Raw genomic sequence first — 26,298 nt, forward strand, 5'->3', positions numbered from 1 at the left:
AAGAAGAAATTAAAAAATATGAAATGTGCGGCGCTGCCGGATATCGCCCACCGTGAGTAGGGTTTCCGTGTTAAAATGAGAGAATCGGCAACTGCGCTTGCAAGGCTGTCGGCGGTAGCACTAATTACCCTGGTTTGAGGGTGAAACAAACGGTGGGATTTTTTATCTGTGGCGCGCGGCAACCCTGATCCGAATGTGATGAGTGAGTGGGCCGGGTTTAGATGGAAAAGTTCTGAAAATATGTATATCGGGCCCTATTAGACGCCCAATCTGGTTTGAGCCCTCCCGTCGGCTGCCAAGCATAAATGAATCATCAATAACACGTGATTTTGTCCAACGCTGAGTTTTCGTTCGTGCTCACTACAACCGGTAACGAGGAAAATATGGATAGCGTCCGTTAACAATGCAGGAAAATAACTACTCTTACCGCCCTAAAGGATCGCTCCTAACAAGAATGCCCGGGTTTTGAACTTATTTCGGAGCGGAGAGAGATTTGACCTTTTTAATATTTTGATCGAATCGAAAAGGTACGAGAACTTCATAATTTTTTGCTTAAAAAACCTAGGATGAGAGCCTTATAGTTCCTACCCAATTTTTTTCTAACACCCAGTTTTCAGCCCAACACCCAATTTTCAGTCGAACACCCAATTGTCAGTCCAACGCTCAATTTTTAGTCCAACACACAATTTTGAATCCAAGATGAAAAGGAGAAACCCGCGGCGCGGCGGTCAGCTCAGCATGTAACACGTATTAGCGCCTACAAGACTGCATGAATACTTCACGCATTGCGTGAAAGGCAGTGCGGTCACTGCAGTCAGCGTGAAACGCATAGCGCCTACAAGACTCTATGGATACTTCACGCATTGCGCCAAGCCAACACCCAAATTTTTTCTTTTGTGGAAGAAATTTTACCGTTAGCTATCTACAGTTCATTCTCAGGTATCTCGCTCAGGATGGTTGACTCTCGCTCAGAAAAAACCTTGTCATAAAATCAAGATTATGTATAGCCTTTGGCTGTGTACATACTTAGAGTTTCCCGATTAAACCCGAAGATTGCCTCCGAGGCTCCTGATTAAACTCGAGGACTCTGTTAATTTTTCCCAAAAAATCAAGACTTGCAGTGTTCGTGTCGGCGCTCACAGCGGTCGAACATCAAAAACCTCCCACTGAGCAGTCATTCAACAGGGAATATACCAAGTAATCTTAATTTGACGGTTCTGATGAATCTCACTCGAAACGAGAAGCAAGTTTTCAAACTGGGAAAAATAATACTCTATCCTCGCATAATGTCCGATTTTTGACGTGCGCAACATTTAGGTAGAAGCGCGGTCCTGGTGAGTTAAATTTGTTACTTCTCAGTCGGCTTACTTTCAAAAGTTACATGCAGCGATAACGGTGTTTCAGATGCTAGCCATATTCATTCTGACGTCATCTCAAGAAGACCCTTTTTCTGAGCGAGTCTCATCATTCCAACGTCGTGTCTCTCCCTCTGTAGGAAGCTGCAAGGGGTCAAAAACCCTCTCACCCCGATTCGTTATCTTGCAGCCTTCAAGATACCCTGATTTTGGATATGTGGGAAAGTCTTTGCTCCAGGTTTCTGACGGGACTTTCTTATCGCAGCCGTAACGTGGGTGCAAGAAGCCTGTTTTTTCGTGAAGATTCTCAAGCCCCGTTTAGTCGAATGAAGCTGGAATAATGTGTTTTGAAGAGGGTGTCGTAGGTCGTAGGCCTGGGAGAGGAAGGAACACACCCCAATTCAAATCATTCTAAAAGCACAATAATGTACGGAATGGGCCGAAGAAACGCCCCATTCGTCATAACTTTCTCAATTTTTTAGTTAAAATGTTCCGATTTGGACTGTTGTCCTTTGAGGGGAAAACTTCTCGGGGGGTCACGATCCCCCCCCCCGTCTCCAGGGGGGCCAGGGAGAGTAGCACCGCCCGAAATATCTACATTTTCAAATGGGGACCCCTCCCCCTTCTTTATGACACACCAAGTTATGGCGTGTCGAGCTTGATCGATTATCAATATTCCCCCATTTAAAGCTACGGTCAAGAATCGATCATAAAGGTGTTCGTTGCCAACACTCTGTTTATGGATCCTTTTCATAGGTTCAAATGACAGCTCAATCGAAACATCGCGAAGCACGCCACGCCACTGATTTTGATCAGGGTGTCTACAAGTCCGGAATTTCCGGAAAGTCCGGAAAAGGTACTGATTTTTTTAGGGCGGTCCGGAAATACTGATAAAGAGCGAAATTCCGCAAGATGGTCCGGAATTTTTTCACTTTTTCCCATTTTTGTTGCAATTTGAGCGAGAATTTCAATTTTTTAAAGTTGCCGAATTTCGTCAATATGGAGGTACTGAAAAAGTACTGAATTTTTCTGTTGACGAGGTACTGAATTTCTTGGGAATGCACTGAAAAAGTACTGTAAAAGTACAGATTTTTGGCCAGCCTGTTTTTGTAGACACCCCGTTGATGTGTCTTGATTCCTTTCAGTCATGCTCGATCAACACGTCGAGTCACCAAAGGTCGAGTCACTTTCGGATATCAGGGAATCGAGTACAGTTCCATGAATTCGGAAACCGTTACCAGATTTATCATCTTTTTGTCCGTGGGTGTCTCGACGGTGACAAAATTTACGGAGCGAGCTCGTACGTGGGAACTCCCGAAATTCCACTCACGCAAATCACCGCTAACCTCGACGGGGACGAGGCGGGGATGCGAGTATCGATGGTGATTTATGCTCGATATAATTGCGCGAGGAGTGCGCGGCCCGATCGCAATTTGGACGTATTTCTATCAAACGGAACTATGTGTATTATGACGTGAACCCTGTTATGTATATATTCTTATGGGTCTCAGGGCTCATGTCTTAATGCACATAGTTCCGTTCGGCAGAAATACGTTCATTTGATATTCATGACACTGCGACCGGGCGAGTGTCACACATGGCTTCGACATCAGTCAGCGGAGCATTCATCCGTTCTTGCAGGTTCATTTACCTTCGCCGCTTAACGTTTAACGCTTAACGCAGAGTAAGCATTAGCAGATGAGTCGAGTCGGGCGTTGCTCGTGAATTTTGGCCCATCACGCTGCGCTGCCATGCTAAGGAAGAACGGCGTGTGAGCCCTCAGAGGTTACCAAACTCCCTTTGACAAATCATGAAGTTTCGGGGAAATTTGGGACTAATTTTCCTCCAAATTTTTATGGAATTTTGTTCGTAATTTGATCTTGAGCGTCTGCAAATTTCGATGGAAAATGTTCTCAACTATCCTCAAAAATTGGTATTTTCTGAGAGTGAATTTGACAACATTTGAATGTTTCTGCGGCGCTTTTCCTTAGCACGGCAGTACGGTTTACTGTGGTGGCGGGTGCTTTGCGATGTATCGATTGATATACCATTTGAATCTATGGAAAAGGATTGATAAACAGGGTGTTCGTAACGACCATTTTAATAATCGATTCTTTACCACGGTTTCAAATGGGGAAATATCGATAATAGACCATTCACGCCTCGCCACCGACGGTTACCGATCGACAGCAGGGAAATCAAGAGTTTCCGATTCTTCAGTTCCTCGATCAAATTTATCGTTGGGACCGTTATTTGAACTCGGTTCATCAGAAACGCGCCAATTTGCATCAGTGGCGATTCTTGAAAGTTGGTAAGGTTGTTTTTCCTCCATTTAAATGTATGCAAAACAATCGATTCCTGGTGAGGCAGCTTGTCTCGCCTAAAATCGATATATTTAATGGATTTAAATTGAGGAAAACAGTGTTGCCAACTTTCAAGAATCAAAGTTGACTTTCAAGTTGCATCAAGTTTGAACCGAGCAACGCAGCAAAGAAGCGCCGACTCAAAGAAGGAGAGCAGGAATGAAAATATGAAATATTTTAAATTTTGAAAACGGAACCCGTGACTGAGAAGTGCATCGTTGGGACATCAAAATCGCGCGAGCGAAATGTTTACGCGGAAAGTTACAAAAATGCGATCCAAGAGTTTCGGATTCGACTGACTCCGCGAAAAGTTCGGCCATTATTTACCTTCTCTGATTTCGTGTGTGGAGCTCGTGTTTGACGGATGACGCAAAACGGCCTGCTCACCAACAAAATGAGCAGTCGATGAGACCATTCACTCCTTCTGACCTTAAAATAATACGTGGTTTCAGTTAGTAGCTACGTTTTAAAATAATTACTCTCCTTCATAGGATAAAAATGACCATCGACATCAGATCTACGAACTTTTGACGAGTTATTCTCGAAAATCTGGTGTCTATACTTCCAGAAAATGCACACAAACGCGTAATTAATTTTCTCGAGGACACCACTTAACGCACGGTTGCCGCGTTCGCCAGGCGCCAAGGCACCTAGTAACTGTGCCCGAAAAGACATGAACGCCCGGACAAGAAAGTAAGCCATAGCGATTTGAATTTTTGTTCCTGGCATTCGGCAGGAATGCCACGTGTGGTGATAGATGATACAAACCAGGACAGAAGTTCCCAAAGAGGTTCGGAACTGTAAATATGTATGTATAACGCCGCTTTTATAGCGCTCTTTGGCGCTCTGCGACACCTAGTCGCCAAAGTCCCTTATCCTCCCAAAGCCCTTCGGGGAGTTGGCAAAACCTCATTTCCTCTAAAACCTCCTGTCGCCACCCTTTCACTGGGCGTCCCCTTCGTCGCCTCTCAGGAGGAACCCAATCAAGCATCTTCTTCGGCAGCCTTTCGTCCGTCATTCTATTGACATACCTCCAAACAAGCTGTCTGGTCATGACGTCGAATATGATGTCCAGGGGCGGACTGGCCCGGGTGGGCGGTTGGGGATCCCCAACCATCAATTCTCTAGAAACCTCTCTGGGGCCCCCTCGAAGGCTTAAAAAGAATATACAAAATTTCACTCAAGGGAAAAGAAAATTTGTAAGACTTCAAAATGAGCGGCATTGGCGCCTCGAAGGTAACCTTGGGGCCCCAGTCTTGAACCGCAAGGAGTGCAATGGGCCTTGAAATTCGGAAGAGCACCCAGACCCGGGACTTTTGAATGAAAGGGGCCCTAATGTAAAGCGCAGATCTCCGCACTTGACTGGAGACCAGTGATGGTTCAGGCTGTTACAAAAGCGCCGGGACCCCTGACCTATGACTCCAAGGGCCCCATTTGAAACATTCGTTTCTTCAAGGGGCCCCAGTGATATAAGTTGGGGGCCCGCATTTCGAAGACTATAGTTTTTAGCTTCTTAAACCGGCTTAGAACTTTGAGGATCCCGATGAATATAAAATACTATGAAGGATCGAGAAAATCTTTCCAAAAACCACGGATGGATTGAATCAAATTAAGGGAGCGCTGGAGAATAGAGAAAGAGGAATATGAGGAGGGGGCCGCCCAGATGGTTATCTAGTGATTTGCAATTAGACAAAATCAGGCTGCGGTCGCCAGGCCCGTAGACGGGGGGGGGGGGGCGGGCTTCGGGGGCTCAAACGTCCTCCGAAAGCAAAAAAAAGGGAGGAAAAGAGAGAAGGAAAGAGGAGACAGAAGATGAGAAAGTGCGAGAAAAGAAGAAGTTTGAGACCGTCGAAGATATTTGTCTCTTTTAATGTATAGTTTCAAATGAAAACACCGTGTTCATTTCTAAAACGTTCGTCAGAAAAGCCTCTAAATGCGTCCAAATAGAGTTGAAATTTCAAAAATTTTCCAGCTTTGTTGAATGTAACAATTTGAAAGTACTTCGTGTATAAGTAAAATAAAATGTAATTTTCCTGCAGAAATTGATGGAAAATTTGCGTCACGGAAGCCTCGAAATGCGTCCTAATAGAGTTAAAATTTCAAAAATTTTCAGGATCTTTTTGAGTGTATTTATGCATTTTTTGCTGAAAGTTCCAAAAGGAAACGTAATTTTTCAGTAGACATTGATGGAAAATCTGCGTCATGGAAGAATCGAAATGTGTCCAAATAGAGTTAAAATTTCAAAAATTTTCAGGATCTTCTTGAGTGTATACATACATTTTTGCTGAAAGTCAAAACGGAAACGTAATTTTTCTGCAGACATTGATGGAAAATCTGCCTCAAAATGCGACCAATTAGATTACAAATTTCTAAAATTAGGGGGGGAGGGGAGGAAAGTTGCTTGTTTGTTACCCTAAAATATTGTTAAGTTTCAGGTTTCATGGCTCTGTCCTCTCATCTTTGTTATAGTATTCCTTAATATTTGCTTCAGTTTCAAAAAAAAGTACAGTAAATAGGTGAATTGCATCACTTTTGAACACTCAAATTTTTCACAAATTTTAAGCTGAGACCGCCTAAAATTTGATCTAGGAGAGGGCTCTTTTTGAAAAATTTTCCGGGGGAGGCCCCCCGGACCCCCCTCTGCGCTGGGGGTGTCCCCCCAGACCCCCCCTGGGGCCCCTGTGCCAGCTTCGCCCAACCAACGATTTTGTACCCAGTCCGCCCCTGATGATGTCAAAAATATTACACAAATCTCCATTACATCTGTATTGAGATTTTCAGCTTTATGCTGAATTTTCAACGCACGTTGGCAAAAAACTCCAACATACTGTCAAAAATATGATTTAACTTTAATTGAGCTTTAAATGGACTGCATTTTGCAATTTGGAACTATAAATTCTGGCTCTTGCAGGAAAACACTTATGTGGATAGGGGAACTAATGGCACAAACGTTGCTTTTAAACCGGGCTAGAATTTATAGCTCCAAATTGCAAAATGTAGTCCAAATATAATTCGCTTAGTGATGAAACTAGAGATTGGTTGTTGGGTGGTTGACGAGAACTCGGTGACTAAGATTGTTTGTTGATTTGTGTTTCAGTATGCATCGGTACGAACGGACGGATGTCGGTGCCGTCGACGCGGTCGCACCACTACAAGAACCTGCAGGACCGGTACACCAACTGCACTTACGTGGACGGGAACCTGGAGATCACGTGGCTGGAGGACCAGAACTTGGACCTCAGCTTCCTGGCGAACATCCGCGAGGTGACCGGCTACGTGCTCATCTCCCACGTCTCCGTCAAGAAGGTGGCTCTCCCTAAGCTCCAGATCATCCGCGGCCGAACCACCTTCAAGGCCCCCGTCCACGAGGACGAGTGGTCCCTCCTCATCACCCTCACCAAGGTCCTCAATGTCGAAATGCCCGCCCTCAGAGGTAATACATCTTTCACTACATAGAGAAAAAAAAGGAGGTGTTTGCATTTCGGGCATCTTGGAATTTTTCATAGAGTATCTATAGCTTTGATGACGTCATTGGGTACAGCGACGTTTTTATCCTGTCGATTTTCTTGGAAATGGTGTAATTTAAGGGAAAAAGTCATTCTATAAAAAGTGCTTGAAATTAAATAAAGAGTTGATTTAAGTAAAAAAATCGGACATTATGGTCCGTTTTTACAGCGTCAACATAACCCTCAACGAGCGTCTTGTTTACATTGATGACGTAGGTGGGTACAAATCCTCAAGATGCAAACACCTCCTTTTTTTTCTCTATGCTTTCACTACTCTCATTTGGATTAGAGTCCCTTTATACTGAGAGTCAAGACAATGTGAATCCATTTCTGATTGGTTCCCGTATTTTAGGCCTCCACAGTGTCTTAAACGGGAATAAAGATTACAGTTTCTCCGATTGCAAAGATTATAATCTGGAATGGACCGGGGAATTACGGGTTCGGCAAGGAAACGGAATGAGGGAAGGAACGAAGAAAGGAATTCGAGAATGGGCCGATCAAAGATTACGAAAAACGTTCAATTTCTGTAATCTTTATTCCCGTTTGTGACTCCATGAGGGGTGTTGTCTTGACTCTCAGTAGAAAGGGACTCTAATTTGGATTACATTTTGCAATAAGGAACCACTATCCCTGGCTCTCCCATAAAAGCACATATCTGCATAAGGAAACCAATGGCATGTATGTTGTTTCTAAAATGGGCCAGAAATAGTGGTTCCTTCTCGCAAAATGTAATCGATTTCTCTCTCGGATAGGGCGCCCTCCCTTTCATGGGCAGAATGGAGATTTTGCATGCAAAGTTTTTATTGCTTCATCCGAAAGTGCTTAGAGGTGATTTCACAGTATTTTTTATAATTTTTTTCTGATATGGGAAATGGTATAAAAATAGATTTAAAAGTGAGAAAATGCACCGCCCAGTGACGTCATCCGGCGGCATTTCCCATTTTAACACATTTATTTTAACTGATTAGATATTTTTGTCATATCTTCTCCAAGAATTGTCCAATTCATTAACCAAAGGTATCCTCGTGTTCAGATCACTCAGTAGTTTCCACTTAAACACGAAATTCATCAAATTTCAGACACCTGCAAATTCTCTATTAAAGTTGACTTCTGGGGGCCGAAAGTCAACTTGGCATCTCTTCAGAATTAAGAGGGGGTTGGCTAAGTGAGTGGGTGAAATATTCTTCATCTCTGATATTGTAATTTGATCAATTTTTCGGCGAGAACAGCTCATAATGTATTGCTCGTGAGACAAAGTAGTAATTAAAAATTTTCCTGGATAGGTCCCCTAGGATCTCCTCAGAGAAACTTCCCTAAACGCTCCTTTACAGTTGGGAGAGATCTTTCCTGGTGAGGTGTTATAAGTGCCCCCCCCCCCTCCCGGATAAAATGCCCCTCTGGCCCCCACCAAATGTTCCCCGTAGTGCCTTCAAGAACTGGATTCACCCACGTTAAATATTTTTTCATTCCATTATCATCCCCTATTATGCGTTTTTTTTTTTTTCGTATTTTAATGTCCCATATTTTTAACTTCTCTATTATGTTACAGATGTTCTAAATGGAAGCGTTGGTATCCTGAACAACTACAACCTGTGCCACATCAAGTCCATCAACTGGGATGAGATCATCACAGGTCCAAATGCCCGCTACACGTATATCTACAATTTCACGAATCCTGAACGTGAGTGTCCCCCGTGCGACAAGTCCTGTCCAGCTGGCTGCTGGGGTGAAGGCCCACAAAACTGTCAGAAATTCTCAAAAACCAACTGCAGCCCTCAGTGCTATCAGGGGCGCTGCTTTGGTCCCAACCCTCGAGACTGCTGCCATCTTTTCTGCGCTGGAGGCTGCACCGGACCTAAACAAAACGATTGCTTGGTGAGTTCCAATGTCCTTTCTTCTATCATCAACTGTTCAATTGGACTGCATTTTTCAATTTGGAACTACAAATTCTGGCTCTCCTGGAAAAACACTTATGTGCATAGGGAAACTAATGGCACATACGTTGTTTTTAAACCGGGCTAGAATTTATAGTTCCAAATTGCAAAATGTAGTCCAATTGTTCTGCTGTAAAATTTCAAATTATATATCATTTCAGTACCCATGCTCGCTAACTCTTGCCGTTATGTTAATCATGATAAGGATCTTGATTCCATCGCACTTTTATCTAATTTACATGAAGTTGCTATTTCAAATTAAGAATTGCACAAAATAGAAATTGAAGGAAACGAAAGATGTCTCTGTGTAGGTAGTTTTTCTGGCTCATCCCCTGTCAATCACGCTGGGTGTACTTGAAAACAATGTGTTTATATATGTGTGTATAACAAGCTTAATAAAAGCTCCAGCCATAGTCAGTGACCGTAAACTCATCACTCCTTTATTACTTTTTGACTAAAAATTATATCAAGGGATCCTACAAAAATAGCATTTTTTTTCAAGTAAGAGGGAAGATCTATGGAAATTCGAAATTCGGCCTGCCAAAAACAATTTTTGTACATCCTTCCTTTGCTGAGTTTTGTCCAGTTTTCATTTTTTTTTTATTTTACTCTCAGTTGGTGTATCTACATTTGCACCAACTTAAATACATTTCATTAAATCAGCCATGCGCTAATCATTTAATTTAAAAAAAAAATTTCTGAAAGTTTAAACACAGGTTTTAGCAGCTCAAAGCTCTACTCGCTCGTATTTCCTGGTCCTCTGATCAATGAAAACTAACTCATTCATTTTTCCAGGCTTGCCGCAACTTCTACGATGATGGTGAATGTGTCCAAGAATGTCCTGCGATGCAAAAGTACAATTCGATAACGTATTCATGGGAGACTAATCCGCATGGGAAGTATGCGTACGGGGCAACTTGTGTGAAACAGTGTCCCGAACATTTACTCCGAGATAATGGCGCCTGTGTCCGGATCTGTCCCCCAATGAAAAGAGTAAGTTCCCTCTATGAAAATCTTTTAAAGCATAGCTTTTAACTATGTAAAAGTACCTAAGGTTACCAAGATTTTGGACTAAATAAAATAAAATTTAGTAAATTACCCAGATTAAATTTCACCAGAATAAAGAGTTAATAAAACAGCCATTCTCTCATTACTATCAAGTAAATGTGACTGCTCTTGACAGAAAGGACCTTAGTCATAGAGGAAAATTTTTAGTAGAAGAATTTGTGTGAAGCTCAATTGAAAAATCAGATTTGAATTTTGAACAGAAAACTATTCATAGTGTCCCACAGAGTACTAAGTTGGAAGTCATCTTCCAATCGATTGTTATGATATTAGAGGCCCTAAAATTTCATCACAATTTGGCAGCTTTGTACCGTGCAAGCGATGAATTAGCAGAATTTAAATCATATTACTTCGAAACTGCGTTTCTGTATTGCAAACCTGTATCAGCCATAAATGCAGTTTGGTTCAACATTTTCGGGGGTTTATCGTCCCCAAATGTTCCTAGAATTCTTGTCAGTGCTTCAGTAGCAATAACTTAATTCTGAGTCGGTGCAAATTGTATCTTTTTCCTGTGGATTGTTGCAAATCTACGAACAAAGGCACCATCATATGTAGGTACTGTACGATATCAGAAAAAAAATGTATCAAATAGATTAGTCATTGTAATATTCTCATGAAAGAGGATTCCCTCTTGAGAATACTTGTATGAATTTGGGCACTTTCATAAAGTGTCAAAGTGTCTCTTATTCTTATCCTAGAGGTAATTTTAGTCAGGAGAGGTATATCTACCTAGAATTAGAATTTTATGTCACATAACTTATGAATCAAAACTGTTGAGCTGGTTTTGGGTAATTATATAATCTTTTTTTGAACATTAGTTCACCATTTGAACAAATATCGCTTGAATAGCTATTCATTTTGACAAAAATGAAAACAGACATATTTCGCAAAATATGTCTGTTTTAGTGAATATGAGTTTCTTCAAAAGGTATGGCCGCAGCTGCAGTAACCTCTGTCAGAAATGAATTATTTTTTCTCTTCTCTCATGGTATTATTGAAAATAACTCAATTAGACATTAAATTAATTTTTAATCCTTTTTCAGGCTGTAAATGGAGAATGTGTTCCATGTGAAGGTCCATGTCCAAAAACCTGTGAAGGTGTTCCTGTTGTGCATGCAGGGAATATCGACTCATTCCAAGATTGCACCATTATTGAAGGTTCCATTTCGATTCTAGAGCAGTCTTTCAAAGGGTTCCAGCAAGTGTACTCAAACTTCAGTTTTGGTGATAGGTATCCAGAAATGCACCCTGACAAGCTAGAAGTATTCAGCACACTCAAAGAAGTCACCGGTTTCATTAATATTCAAGGCTCTAATCCAAATTTCACCAATTTATCATATTTCAGGTAAATTTTTTGTGTGTCAACTAATTTTTCAATTTTAGTAGGAGAGTTTGAAGTAAAAATTTTATTTTATTTTATTTTATTTCATTTCATTTATGTGGCACACAACCCTCAATAAGGTTAAGTGCACATTAGTAGGTCCAAATGACAGCGACTATGCAATTTCGTGCCGAAAAAATTTTTTTACCCGGGTTTTTAGAGTTCTTTCAATTGTTAATCAAATGGGTCCATTTTTTTTAGGTGTTGCTCTAGAACGCAGGAAAAAATATTAAGTAAACAAATGTTGGCCTAGAATGTTTTAAGCTATATTTTAGCGTAAGATCTGATTTTCTCTAACATTTTATTTTGTTTTTTGTGTGCAGGAATCTGGAGGTAATAGGAGGTCGAATGTTGACAGAGTTATTCTCTTCACTCTACGTTGTCAAAACATCGCTGAGATCTCTAGGCCTACGTTCACTGAAGAAAATCAACACAGGAAGAGTTACTATTTTGGAGAACGCTGAGTTATGTTTTGGAGAGGGCATTGATTGGTATAAATTCAAGCAAAAGGAGGAACACCCTCCCATGATGGAGAACAATAAAGCCAAAGAAAAGTGTGGTAAGAATCTTGTGTTTGTTTTGCCTTAGACTTCAGCACAACTCAGGAGGAGGACACAATAGATAGACCTTTCTCTAAACCTGAAAAAGAAACGAATATAGATCAAAGTTGTCAAGATAAAAAGCTGATAACGTTCATCTTAAATATTCAAAAATTTGGTTTTAAATAATCATTCTTTTCTTTGGCAGTTTGCAGGATACCTGCCTGTCATTTTTGGTCTTTTGAAGCACATATAAAGATTCTGCAATCTGCTTAATCTGTGGTTAGCTGGTTTTAATCAGTTATTACCATGACACTATGGAGCGTTTATTATCACTAAAAAATTTGCCTTTTCTATCTTTCAGTACAAGATGGTTTAGTCTGTGATGCGCAATGCTCAAAAGATGGATGCTGGGGGCCAGGCCCAGACCAATGTCTAGCGTGTGCAAACTATCGTCTTGAAAATAACACCTGCATTCAAGATTGCTCAGTGCTGTCCAAGTAAGTTTTCTTTCTCTTCCCTATCAGTGATTCGTTGTCAGAAAGTTAATGTATGTAAGAATGTCTGCATTCATTCAGGACTTTTTTTTGCTGTCTTAAACCAAACTTACCAAAACTTTGTCTTTACTTTGTCTCTTATACTTCATCATCAAAGCAAAGAAGAAATTTAGAATAGTTTTATTATAAAAAAAAAGGAATGTATGACACTGCAGGAAATAGTGAACCTTCAAAATTGCAAATTGAGATACATGTTTTTGTAGTTTCATCATCACTATAAACCATCAAAGTTTGGTCACGCTATAGAATTAACTATATTAATTTGACTCAATTTAATTTAAAGAAGTGATGGCGGTAATATTTTTACAATCATATTTTTTTCTTCTTAGCCTCAAAAAGTTTAAGTTGAAATTACTCTATATGAATTTTACTGTTATTGGAGCTTTTTTTGCTTCTATTGCACTGTAATTTACATTTTAACAGCATTTTCACTAAATTTTTTTTGCAGTTTGTTCGAATATGACTCCAAGCTGTGCAAAGAATGTCATCCAGAATGTGAATCAACCTGTCATGGTCCTGGAGCTGGTAATTGTACGCGGTGCAAGAACGTAAAAGACGGGCCATTCTGTGTCCCAGCATGTCCGAGCAGCAAGTACAGTCGTGACGGCGAATGTCTTCCGTGCCACCCGAACTGCATGGACAGTTGCACTGGCCCAGAGAATAATATTGGTCCCAACGGATGCCGTTCCTGTGAAAAAGCCATCACAAATGCAGATGTTGTTGTGGTAATTTTCTTTCTCAAATAAATATGATTATTTTTCAAGAATTTCCACTAAATAATCAAATCTACATACATTTCCAGAACATTCTACATACATTCTAATTCGATCTCTCTCTACAGTGGTTTTTATAATTATTTTGCTTAATGGATATCCCATAGTTAAAATTTCAACAGTTTCGATTTGTGTGTTTAATGAACTATCAAAAAGATTGCAAATGGACCAAGTTCAGCAGGAAGGAACCAAGCCACATCATCTCTTGCCTTTAATTTTTTACATGAAAACGGTTGTGCGGATTTTTGTGCAAATTTCAGTGAATTTTCTGCATAGTACAATGAAAATTCCCAAAAATTTCCAAAGGAATCCGCACAAACGTTCTCTTGCAAAAAATTAAATTGCCCAGTTAAATTTTGCAATTACTGATGTGGCTCGGTTCCTCTCTGCCAAACGCAGTCCAAATATTGTCTAGTACTTTTTTGTAACTCAACTCTCAGCCTCTAATTTTGAAAATTGATCCAAACCACATTCCTCCTGTTTCACCAGGATCTAAATGCCATAAATTTTTTCCTTCTCTAGGAGCGTTGTTTGCAAAAGAACGAATCTTGCCCTGATGGCTATTACTATGAGTGGGTAGTTGGGCAAGAGCAGGGTCCCTTGAAGCCTCTCGCAGGGAAAGCAATTTGCCGAAAATGTCACCCTCGCTGCAAGAAGTGCATCGGATATGGTTTCCATGTCGAAGTCTGTCAAGAATGTGTCAACTACAAACGAGGTGAGGTCTGTGAAGATGAATGTCCTCCAGACCACTATGCTGATGACAAAACGCATGTATGTAACGAATGCTACAAAGAGTGCACTGGCTGTTACGGACCAGGGCCGAGTAATTGTTTCAACTGCCGCAGCTTGAAAATTTTCAAGGTAAGTCATCAGAGTAGATAATTGACAGTCAAAAATCAAGTATAGACACTAGAAAAAAACTATAATGAATGGAAACAAGTTTCCCTATTAAATTTTAGATTCTTAATGGTGAAAATTGTAAGCAAATTACTGTGTAATTGAGATTGTTTCTGAAGAAATTTTAAATGAAAGCATCAGAGAGAGCTATTGGCAATTTTTTACGTTCATCAAAAGCCACTCAAAAATTGTATTTTAAACACCTTTGATGCATGGTGACAGAGCCTCTAGTTAAACTTGATGCCTAGAAATTTTTCGAAATGTAACAGAGTTTTTAAAATAGCAAAACTATGGTTTCCTCTGCAAGAAATCGACAAAAGTCTGCCTTTGAGTGGCTGTGAGCGGCACCAACTTTGCAACAAAATATGGAACTTTCCTTACCAAGAAATTTAGTGTAAGCTTTTCTTCTCCAATTTGGTTGAACTAAAAAATTGCAACTAAGATTCGCAACCCCTGGTTCTTCTCATTTATAGGACGGACGGCATCCTGACTCAAACGCAACAGCATTTAATTGTACATCTCACTGTCCATCAGATATTCCGCACAAGATTTTCCCAGAAGACAATGTGAGTGGACCATACTGCTCCATTGAACCAAATGTTTTGAAACAAAAGTAAGTATATGCTTCTTTAACTATGCTTGTTGATCATTTAGCAGCCACAATATATCTGCAACCAATTTTCAATGTCCATCTGTGCCTTTATGAATTTTTTTATGACCGTAAGTCGAAGAGTGCTCTAATTCAAGTAGATTATCAGACAACTTGCAGGTTTTTGAGTTTTTTTGTTCGCTGATCAGGCCTCATGGGCGATTTTCTCTTGGAAATTTTTGTTCTGCTGTAACTACTTTTTACAGTTAGCTCTAAGACTTGTGTGAAAGAATTCAAAGAACATTGACACACTGCAAGATACCTACCCCAAAATTGTAAATTAAGCTTTTCATGCATCTAAAGAGAATTTGTGTCCATTGTGTTGTTGCTGTCAAGTCAGTCATAGGTTTGTCCATTTTCTCATGCTCAAATGCTTCTCTTTTCAGGGAGAATCCACCGATAACAGGATCCACTGCTATCTTCACCATCGTTTTACTTGGGAGCTGTTGCATCATAGCCGCATTCATTTATGGCGTTATGAACTGTCGTAAAAACGCAAAGAACGTAGAAGAAGCAGTCAAAATGACAATGGTGATGAGCGGAATAGAGGACAATGAACCTCTAAGGCCGTCTAATGTCAAGCCTAATTTGGCAAAATTGAGAATTATCAAAGAGGCTGAAATGAGAAAAGGCGGAATTTTGGGTTATGGTGCTTTTGGAACTGTGTATAAGGTAAAAATTCCCTCTTAATCTCTTTCTGACAAATCTTGAAAGTGGATGTTTTCTCCTCTCATTCACATGTTTTCAAAAACATGTTTAAAAAATGTTGATTTTAAAATTCTACTGACAACTTTGCGATTAATACTCACAACGAACATTAAGAAGAGGGCATAACTATGCTATGCTCTCTCTGAGATTGGCCTTCTACAGTGAGAGAACTCTGTATAATGCAAAGTCATGACCACATCACGGTATGATCGCATGATTACCACGTTGTGTCTGATATTATGCTTACCCTTTTGGATGAAAATTTCAATAAATTGCGTTTTTAAACCAAATGCTCCAAATTGCTTTTTATCAAATAAAATATTGATACTTACTTTAGGTTTTAGGTAAACAGATATATAAGCTTCACAATCCTTGAAGTATTAGAAAGGAAGCGGCATCTTTTTGAACTTATCAATTCAACCTTACCATTTTGAACTTATCAATTCAACCTTACCAACCTTTGATTTGAAGTTCTGATGCAGTTATTAAAATTCAAACATTCCAAATAAGTGTTACAGATTTTTTGCCGAAAATTAATCTTGCACTTCTAAGTGTTTTATGTAGTGTTGTAATTAATATCCTAATGTCGTTTTTTTATTTGACAGGGTGTATGGGTACCTGCTGGTGAAAGTATGAAAATTCCAGTTGCAATCAAAGTCCTCCGTGACACTCCTGGTGTGAACACTAGCTCTGACTTTCTGGAAGAAGCATACATCATGGCCAGTGTTGAGCACCCGAACCTGCTGCAGCTGCTGGCTGTTTGTATGACATCGCAACTCATGCTTGTAACGCAGCTCATGCCTCTTGGCTGTCTGCTGGACTACGTGCGGAACAACAGAGATAAAATTGGGTCGAAACCATTGCTGAATTGGTGCACGCAGATCGCACGAGGGATGGCGTACCTAGAAGAAAAACGCTTGGTGCATAGAGACTTGGCAGCGAGGAATGTTCTAGTCCAGACCCCAAATTGTGTTAAGATTACAGATTTTGGGCTGGCCAAATTGCTCGATATCAATGAAGATGAGTACAAAGCAGCCGGTGGAAAAATGCCCATCAAGTGGCTAGCGCTGGAATGCATCCAGCACAGGATATTCACTCACAAAAGTGATGTTTGGGCTTTTGGTATGTATTTCTTTTTAAATGAATTATATTACCCAGAAATCTGGAGGACGCCTCCTATTTTAAGGATCAATTTTCCGAATAGTTTTCTCCTCTGCATTTATTGTATTGTTGATCTAATTCTTTTTATAGAAACATTTCCGTCGAAAAACATTACACAATGTAGTTTAACACAATGATAAGTTTTGCTTGAATTAGTTGCTTCTAACACTTGTTTACTGTATCACTCTTAAAGTGTACCTACAGATTTTGCAACAAATTTGCTGTAGGATGTAGCAAAGCACCCTCAATGAATACAGAAGAAAAGATGACCAGTGCCTCATCAATAATTTGCATGGAAAAATTCTTAACTTACATCAACTGACTATATTTCTTACTTTCCACTAACTTACTCCCTGTGATTGGTATGCAGGCGTGACTGTATGGGAGCTTCTGACCTATGGAGGTCGGCCGTATGAAAATGTCCCCGCACGAGATGTTCCTGAATTACTAGAGAAAGGTGACCGGTTAAGTCAGCCACGCATTGCAACAATTGAAGTGTATTTGGTCATGATCAAGTGCTGGATGTTGGATGCTGAGAGCCGGCCATCATTCAAAGATCTGGCAGATGATTTTGCCAAGATGGCGCGAGACCCTGGCCGGTACCTTGTCATTCAAGGTGATAAACATCTGAGGCTACCCTCCTATTCTTCGCAGGTAAATTTCTGACACATTTTGGTGGCAATCTTGATTCTTTTGAACAGTTTAATTGGTGACATTCATTCTTCTCTCATTTCTGATTTTAGAGTGTGAGCAATTTTTACTACCTTCCTTTTTATTTTTATAATTATAATTTGCTACAAATGTGATATTTCCTCAGATAATAAGTGCAAAAATACCTGAGGTATCATGAGACCCAAGTTTCTCCCATCAAACATGTTGCGTGAAAAATTTATTTTGAAGTGAATGAGACTAACAAATTTCAAAATCAAAGTAATCCTTCACCTGAAGATGTCATCCATCTGATGTACTGAGACGTCATCTGCTTTTAATATATATTTTATCATTAAGTGAAAGAATTATTCATTGTAAATAATGCTTCATCAGTTCAACAACCCTAAGGAAACTTTACTTCATACTGAGTGTTTTATCCATCACTGAGTGTATTTATTTGGCTTTTTCAGGATGAGAAGGATGTTATTCATCCGACACAAACCGAAGTTGTTGATGGAGCAACTGATTCCGAGGAGTATCTCCAACCGAAAGGAACAAGAGTTGTGCCAGTGAGAGATAACCCCACACCGCAAAACGTTGCAAACTGGGGAGAGCTTCGCAAATACTCTTCAGAACACCAGCCCTCTAGATATTGTACAGACCCTCTTGGTAAAGGAGGTAAGTTTTCATAGTCTTCCAACCAGATATATTTTTAAATGGGAATTTTTATCAGCAAGCCAATGGCAACTATTGAAACTATGTTGGCACAGAACATGACACAGCCCTATCTTATCATGCAATATGTCTCATTTCGATGTCTGTCGTGCTGTCATAAAATTTCAATATCCGGCCCGCAAAAGGACTCAAAATAAAAGGCTCTTATTTTGTGAACCCAACCACTGTGAGGAGTTCATTCAGTGAAGTTTCCGTAGAACTGTATCTATCCTAAACGATGTCCTCAATATGTTTGATTGATTGATCAAGTCTAGGGTCACCACTATTTTCTTACTGCTAGATTTAGTCTTTCTTTATTGCACAAGGTTTTTGTTAGAACTGCCTCTTTGGAGGCTTCATAGGAATTTTTCTCAGCTTTTGATAAAAGTACTCCAGTAGTTGAAAAAATGGCTGCCAAACAAGCTGCTGTTGCTCAGGGGACATTGGTTTGCCACTTTGGTCTTGTAGTTCCAGTGTTGAAGGCATTCTTGTGGAGGGCGCTCTCAGTGTCTCCCTCATTCTGTCAATCTTGGTTTAAAAAATTGTCTATGTTAGTTCCTCATCCGCTGTTAAGTGCAATTGGTTGAGGATGTTTTATTCGTTTGTTCAAGCCAAAAGAAAACATCTCTGAAATTTTCAAGTTTTCAGTAGTCATCCATTGTCGGATTACAATTTGACATACACACCAATAAGTCTTTGAATTTTTTGACCCTCAGCCTCTTACCTTTTAGGTATTTGTTAGTTTTACCAAGAGCTTCTCAAATTTAACACATATTTTTCTTTTCTCTTCTGCAGAGAGCGATACCAGTGATGACCTCATGTCAGTCAAGCGTGAGGCGCAAGTAGGTGACTTAAAATTAGAACTGCCGTTAGATGAAGATGATTACCTCATGCCGTCTCCTCAGACGTCACAACCAACGCAGTATATGGATCTAATTGGAGATTCAAAACTTCCTAATGGTAAGTTTCAGTTGAATTATTATCCATAGGCTCAGACTCCAATAATGTGATCGTATTTATTAGAAGGGAACCAGCTCTACTCGAGTGATGTAAAATTATGCATCTTCATCTCTATCCAAAAAAATTGCCCGGATTAGCAAATAATTTTTATTTTTGTTTTAAAAAAATTGTAAATTTTAAACAGAAACGATTGTGTTATCAATGTGCATACATTTAGTATTTTTTTAAAGCAAAGGAGTTGCACGATTTTGAAATTGCTGTAACCTAGTTAGTTCCCTTCTGTTAAGTGAAATCTATTCGATCTTTGGTCTTGTATTAAGGTGCATTTTTGTTCCGGAAGATAACTTTCCATTAATTTTGTATAAAAACTGTAAAATTTACAGATCATATTTTAAGGTCTTGAATGTTATTTTTCCTAGTTATAATCTGAAAATATTCAAACAAGTGCAACTGTTAGTTAATGAGTCTTTGAGAATAGAATCACCAATTTCAATAATATATCTTAAAAAGTTCAAAAGGAGTTATTATTTGAATTGCTTTTTTTTTTTTTACATCAATATTTTAATTGCTCGTTTAACATTTAAGATTCCATAAGATCATGTTGTCAAAAACCAGAAATTAATTGTATAATAAATTCATAAAACTCAGAGCCCTCTTCCGTTTGTATTATTTCTAATTTTCTCGTGCCTCTCTGTTTTCAGACACAATAAAACCAGGAATGACACGAAATTACAATCCAGACTTCCTTCCAGGTCCTCAGACGAGCGTAGACAATCCAGAGTACCATTTTGTAGCGAATCAAATCTCGCAAACGATAGGAATACCCCACCCGGTGATGGGCGCGAACGGCCCTTGTTTGGGGATCCAACAGAAGTCCTCAGAGGAGGAATCTGACCACGAGTATTACAACGACTTTGATCGGCTCCAAAGAGAACTTCAGCCATTACGGCGCAACGAAACAACAGTATGATTGTCGTAGCCCGGTCACTGACTGGTTTTATTGTTTAGCCCCAGATGTGCCACCTTACAGGTTGCGAAAATAACCCAGTTGTATATTTTTCACTGTTCAAGAGACTGAACTGCCATTCATCAAGGAGTAGGAACGGAATGATAGAGCGATCATTTCATTTAACAGATAAAAGCTCTTCATGTATTTCTTTTTCTGAACAAAAGAGGGTATTGTGCGGCAATGAAGTAAAAGCATACTTGGTTCAAGTGAAAGAAGTACAGCAATTACTAATTTTGTTATTGAAGAGCTGTCTCTTTCAGAGTAATTAATGGCTGATTCTTCCTTTGTATTTTATCTAATGGATCAGACTGATTTAACTTTTAAACGTTCTTGTCTTTTTTGTCTTATGCTACCTCAACAGGACTTGGGAAAGTTTGTTTCAAACAATGCAGCAGAGACATTTTCTAATGTGAAGCCTATTTTTGAATCGTTCTAACTTTTAAGTGCAAGGGTCTGTCCTCTTTTCACTTTAATCATTGCGTATAACGCAAATTGGGCAATTCCTCCACCAGTTGGCACATCTGTCAGGGTCAGTCCTTTAGTCTATTCATGTTTTTCTTGTGTGTATAAATTTTATATAATTGTTGAACATCTATGTACAAACCCAATGTATGTAATTAAGAAAATAAGCGTTACGTGTAAATATGTAAAGAGATCGATGCATTGAATTGACTATATTCTAAAACCATTTATTGGTATTTTCAAAAAATACAATTTGAAATCATGCTACAAATTCCTACGGATCAGGAAATACCCTCGCTAAGTGAGTTCCCCTACTCACAGGCAGTATACAAGACATATTTTTCAGAGACTGATGCCATGAGCTTGTGTTTATTTTGCCTTATGAAGTGAATATTCAAGATATTAGCAGGAGAGTGAACTTTTTTGTTTGTTTGTTTACTTGTTGAGTTTTTAAATTAATCTTTGAATCATAAGTTTTGATCTTTCACTGAAAAAATTCAGAGGATTGAAGTTTTAATTTGATTCAAAGGACGTTAAGATCATTTCATCTTGTAGCCTTGGAGAAATTTTTAAAAGCACATTTTTTCCTTTTTCAATACTTGTGGGAGCTTTTTTCTCTCTATTTTATACTTCAGCACAAAAGTGCATGGTAAATAATTCCCTCGATTCATATATTTTCTGCGAGTTTTAAACTGAATTTTACTAAATTTTTTAGCTCTCTCTATCTTTATATCTTTCCTAAACTGTAGATGGTGCAAGACGATGTTTACTCTTTTTAGAGTAATTTATATTTTTAATTTGTTGCTGCAAATTGTATTGATTGTCTCCGCCTCAAATGTTATGACAAACAAAAAATCAATATCTCCTTTTGGCTGAATGTTTTAAGCTTTTTTAAGTTTTTTTTATAGGTAAGTACTTAATATGCAAATGTACTTATTGACCTAACGGATCCTTTACTTGATTTTTTTTTAATTTTTTTTTTTTTTTTTTTTTTTAATTTTTATTTTATTTGAGTCAGATAAATTGTATTGCAGTAAAGAACATAAGCGTTTTGAAATTTTAGATGGCCCCAACAATTAATTTTGCACCATCTGCAGTTCATGATTAATCACTTGAAACTTCCATGTCCATCGCAATGACATAGCTCAGTAATTAAACATTTCATAGGTACTTCCAATAGCTTAAAGCTATAGCTGCTTAGTTATCAAGGATTTTTAAAAAATGCTGAAGAATTAATCCAAAATTATTTGATGCTGTACAATCTGCAGCAATTTCTGAAGCAATATTTGCTTTTACATGACTTAGTGTGGAGAATCATTCTCTAAAACTGAAGTTGTCCCTCCACTTACGATTTATCAGATTTATTGCTGATATTTTAGAACTTTACTTTATCATCATTATCATTATCATTACAAGTTTGTTTTTGTAACTCAGTTTTCAAAGAATTACAGTTTTATAATCATTCTGTACTTACGTATATCAAAATGTAATTTTAATCGCAGTGCCTCCTTGAACCACTTTTGACGACCTCAGTTTGAAGATGACACTTTTATCATCAAAGATAAAATTTATTGATCATCTAGACTTTCCGTAGATTTTTTTCCGTTTCTTCGTCCATGTTTCTATTATTTGTAAATGAAATCATTTAACCTTCCAGAACTCATAGTTCAATCAATCTTTATCTGATCTCAGTGTAAATATTCTCAGTATTTTTGTTAATGATTTTTTGGACACAAACACATACTTAATTTGCAATTTTATACATTCCCTTTTTTCAGGCATAAACTCATAAAGCATTTTGTCTGCTATACTATTTACTTACACTCATCGGTGAATTTAAGCATGTGTAATTCTCTGTTTGCGGAGTTTTCCCCCAATTTTTTTATTTAGCTGTAATTTGAGCCATTTTTTGCATTGTCTCTGGAGCATTCCTCCTTAAGAACTGGTTTTTGGAACTTTTTGAATTGGTAGCAATTTTTATTATTATTATTATTATTTATATGTATCTTTATTACATAATTCAATGATTTCTTGCAGTGTCAGGTTTTTTCAGTACGTAACTTTATCTTTGAATGTTAATTTCTACTTGGTGCTTAACCCCAAATGTGCTGAAAACAATATGTCATTGTTCTTTCTATTCTCGAATTTTTACAAGTATCTGAGTCTGATTTTTTATTGTTTGACCCTTTTTTAATTTTTGAAAAGATATTATTCCCCGCCCTACTAGGTTGACAATGTAAATGACCTCGGTATGGACTGGATAACTACAAAATTTTGTCTCCGGTGACATCAAATTTAATCTAAGATTTCAGCTCGTCCTTTATATCAATTTAATCTGAATAATTTTATATTCAATTGTCATTTTTTATCAAAATTCTTCCTAAACACTGGTTAAGATGAATCTTCTCTTTAGAATGCTGCTCAAGATTTGTCCTGAATGTGTCTTCCTTGTCTGAATGAGTTTAATCGAAGCTGATCCATGTTCAAATAGAAAAATGTCATTGAAAGTGGTCTTAATTGCTCATCCACCAAGATGCTTACAAAAACATGGAAGATCTCGGCCCCACCCACAATATTTATGTACAAACAATTGTATCGATTTTTCATCATTCATCATCTCTTAGTATTGATTCTACTAAAATGAATCTGGAAATGTGGTTGAAGAGTGTAATTTTTGAACTATAAAATTTCCCCAGTAAGGTAAGGTCTAAGTAAAGGTCTAAGTATAATAAGGTCTGTTAAAAATATGCAATCAATTCATCAGCAGAGATTCCTCAACTAGTGTAGAAAATTATTACCTCTTATTTAAACATTAATGTGCCGAAATTAACAAATCGAAGACTTCAAAACATGAATGGCAAAAAATGTTGTTTTCAAACTCTCGTATTTTTTGTATTAGATCGTATTGTTTATTAAACCAGTTTTTACTTTTCTCCAACTAAGTGTGATTGGTATTTTTTTAATATTTTACCGGTATCCATCTCCAAGTAAGTGTTGATTTCAAGTGGTGGGTATTCATTTCTGATATTTTTACTTCGAACTATAGTGTTCAACGCAGAAGATTTAGTCAAATAAGTAAATATTGTAGATATTGTTGTGCCTTTTGTTGAATTTGCTGTATTTTATAATTATTTAAGTAAATATTGTATGTAAATCGTTTTGGGTATCCTTTTATTTATATAAGTATTTATAAAGAGAATAGCTCCACAGCGTGAATCAGACTTGAAACTTTACTTTGTTTTGTCCACAAAGCCTCTGTGGTGACTGAATATTTTTAAACATTACGAGGGTATCTTCCTTTTTCCAGAGTCAAATCTATTTCCCTCAATGCATCAGCAATGGTTGTAAAATTCCCGCAATTGCCTCTCTAGCTAATCTCTGTGTGTCTTAACTCCAAATGAATTTCTTGTGTCCAGTTTAGCAGCAGAGATAGCTTTGTGAGTTTGAAACTCCCAAACTCTATTGTAAATTTGTAAACATTCTTTCATACAGAATTTAATAATTTTGTACCTAATTCTAAGTTAAGTACTTTGACTTGTAGACTGTGATAATGATCTAGCAACTTTATGCTGCATGTATAATCTTAAGTTGTATCTATCTCTTTCCGAAGGGACCCTGAATTGTTATTAATTCCCCCTTTTTCCCCTTAATTTTCTTTTCTTTATTTGCTGCTACCACCGGTATAGGATTGAAAATCACCCTTTCTAAGTCTTATTTGCCCACAAATTCAACTAGTTGTTGCTGGTTAATGTTTAATATTGTTTATCCCTGGAAGTCTTTCTTTACGAGTTTCCTTTTCCAAATTTTTTGAAATCACCAAGTAAGTAGGAAAAAGTTTGAATGTAGATTTTAAAGCTCTATATTAACATTTAAAGTGAAAAATTGGTAAATTTGAAGGAAGTTACAGATGAAGTCATCAATTTTCAAGTTTTGTATTCAAGTGATCCAATAATTTATTTTTTGAAGGACCCAAGCACCAGAAACTGATGAGCTGTGAAAGTTGTTGAAGATTGGAATTTTCATGGTTCAAGAGCATCTGATACTTGAGGAGTTCCCAGGCGTTTTAAAATTCCATAAAAAATGTTGATAATATTTGGCATTGGAGTTGATCTCTCAGTGTTTCGTCATCTGGTACAAGAAATTTGAAGGAAATCTCGCATCAAGGAATATCCTAATTCTAATCTCTTTTACTGATGAATTTTATTTTATCACTCATGTATTTTTTGACACCAGTGAACAGGAATATTTTCTCCATACATATTATTTCCAAATTTTTTAAATTTATGCAACATAATATGAGAAAATGACTAGTAATCTTTTGGAGTGCTCAATAGAAAAAAAAGAAAACCACTGTAATACATATCAATAAAAGAGCAAGATCTGTTGTCTGTAGCAGTTCAGGTACGGAAAATTTTGATGGTGCATAGTGTGTCTCCCATGTTTTTAAATAAAGTGAAATACTTTATATTTGAATGCAAGAAAACTTCATGTGCAATCGGTGATTTTCAGAATATTACGGTAGTAGTTTGTGATCGTAATCGACGTTTCTTATTCCTAATTATAATTCCAAGGCCATACTTCTGTTAGATTATTATTGTTGATTGATTTTGTACAAAAAGTAAGAGAAGTGTTCAAAATTGCATCGTTGCTGAAGTGCAGTTTCTAAATAATTTAGAATCGTAGTAAATCTACTTCTAAAAATTTTCTTTAGATTTTTCTAAAACCAATCCTCTTTAGACTTTTCCATTTATCAGCAATATTATTTTGAACTAAGCATGTCTTTAAGCAAGGGAAATTTTTCATCCCAATCTTTGTTTTCAACTTGATTGATCAAATAGTCTGATCAGCTGAAGCTTTTTTTTCTGTTCAGAGCCAAAGGCTTTGCTGAAGACTTTAAGATAGAGCTATATTGACAGTCTACCTTTTAACTTAATGGCCTACAGTTAAATGTGAAAGAATACCTTTGTCCAAGAAGCCATTAAAGTAAAAGAGAGAATGTGAATACAGCCACTTCTTTTTATCAACCCCTCTTAAATGCATTTCTGTATTTTTAGATTTTAATACATACTACTGAATATTTTAGGAAAACGAACATTAACAAGTAACTCCTAATCATTGTAGAATTTTGAGCACTCACTCACTCAAATTATTATTTTTATTTTTTTATCTTCGTTTTAGCTAATTTTTAATCAAAATGTTTATATATTTTATTACAAATGACTGGCCAATAAATCTTGTAAACTTGTACATGGATAAATTCTCGTCTAGTTTTTTTCTATTCCTCTTTAAATCCTGAATTATATTCATTTTATCCAATTCGCAAAGGTCGCTATCAAAAATTTAAATCAGGAATATATTCTTGAATTCCTAAGTACTTACTGCACCGTTAACAAGTAAGAGGACAGGAGGGTTTGAGGTACCAAGAAACTAGTTCAGGTTCAGCAATTTAATAGCTTCAGAATGTTAATATTATGAAAAAATGAAAGAAGAAATCAAGTGAAAACATTTGAATGGTTTTTCTTTCAGCTTGGAACTGACGGGGCATCTACAAAAGACGTCAGACACTTTCTCTAATTTTTCAGCCTCATCTTTCCATGTCAGGTCTCTCCACCCT

The 26,298-nt window shown here is 37.8% G+C and overlaps 1 protein-coding gene across 3 annotated transcripts in view; it reads left to right on the forward strand.

Annotated features, from left to right (window-relative positions):
* Egfr (epidermal growth factor receptor) overlaps positions 1 to 25,941 on the forward strand; it is a 240,717-nt gene extending 214,776 nt beyond the window's left edge. For all 3 annotated transcript variants that reach the window (XM_019042399.2, XM_072298093.1, XM_019042398.2), the window contains 15 exons: positions 6,816 to 7,151; positions 8,774 to 9,099; positions 9,954 to 10,151; positions 11,267 to 11,568; positions 11,928 to 12,163; positions 12,508 to 12,643; positions 13,149 to 13,425; positions 13,996 to 14,334; positions 14,844 to 14,983; positions 15,406 to 15,691; positions 16,333 to 16,849; positions 17,259 to 17,542; positions 18,010 to 18,217; positions 19,049 to 19,213; positions 19,915 to 25,941. In XM_019042399.2, coding sequence (XP_018897944.1) covers positions 6,816 to 7,151; positions 8,774 to 9,099; positions 9,954 to 10,151; positions 11,267 to 11,568; positions 11,928 to 12,163; positions 12,508 to 12,643; positions 13,149 to 13,425; positions 13,996 to 14,334; positions 14,844 to 14,983; positions 15,406 to 15,691; positions 16,333 to 16,849; positions 17,259 to 17,542; positions 18,010 to 18,217; positions 19,049 to 19,213; positions 19,915 to 20,183 — 4,019 coding nt within the window. In that variant the 3' untranslated portion in view covers positions 20,184 to 25,941. The remainder of the gene's footprint in view (positions 1 to 6,815; positions 7,152 to 8,773; positions 9,100 to 9,953; positions 10,152 to 11,266; positions 11,569 to 11,927; positions 12,164 to 12,507; positions 12,644 to 13,148; positions 13,426 to 13,995; positions 14,335 to 14,843; positions 14,984 to 15,405; positions 15,692 to 16,332; positions 16,850 to 17,258; positions 17,543 to 18,009; positions 18,218 to 19,048; positions 19,214 to 19,914) is intronic.
* The last annotated feature ends 357 nt before the right edge of the window (positions 25,942 to 26,298 follow it).

The sequence above is a fragment of the Bemisia tabaci genome, chromosome 3 (genome assembly GCF_918797505.1).
Source record: "Bemisia tabaci chromosome 3, PGI_BMITA_v3".
NCBI lineage: Eukaryota > Metazoa > Arthropoda > Insecta > Hemiptera > Aleyrodidae > Bemisia > Bemisia tabaci.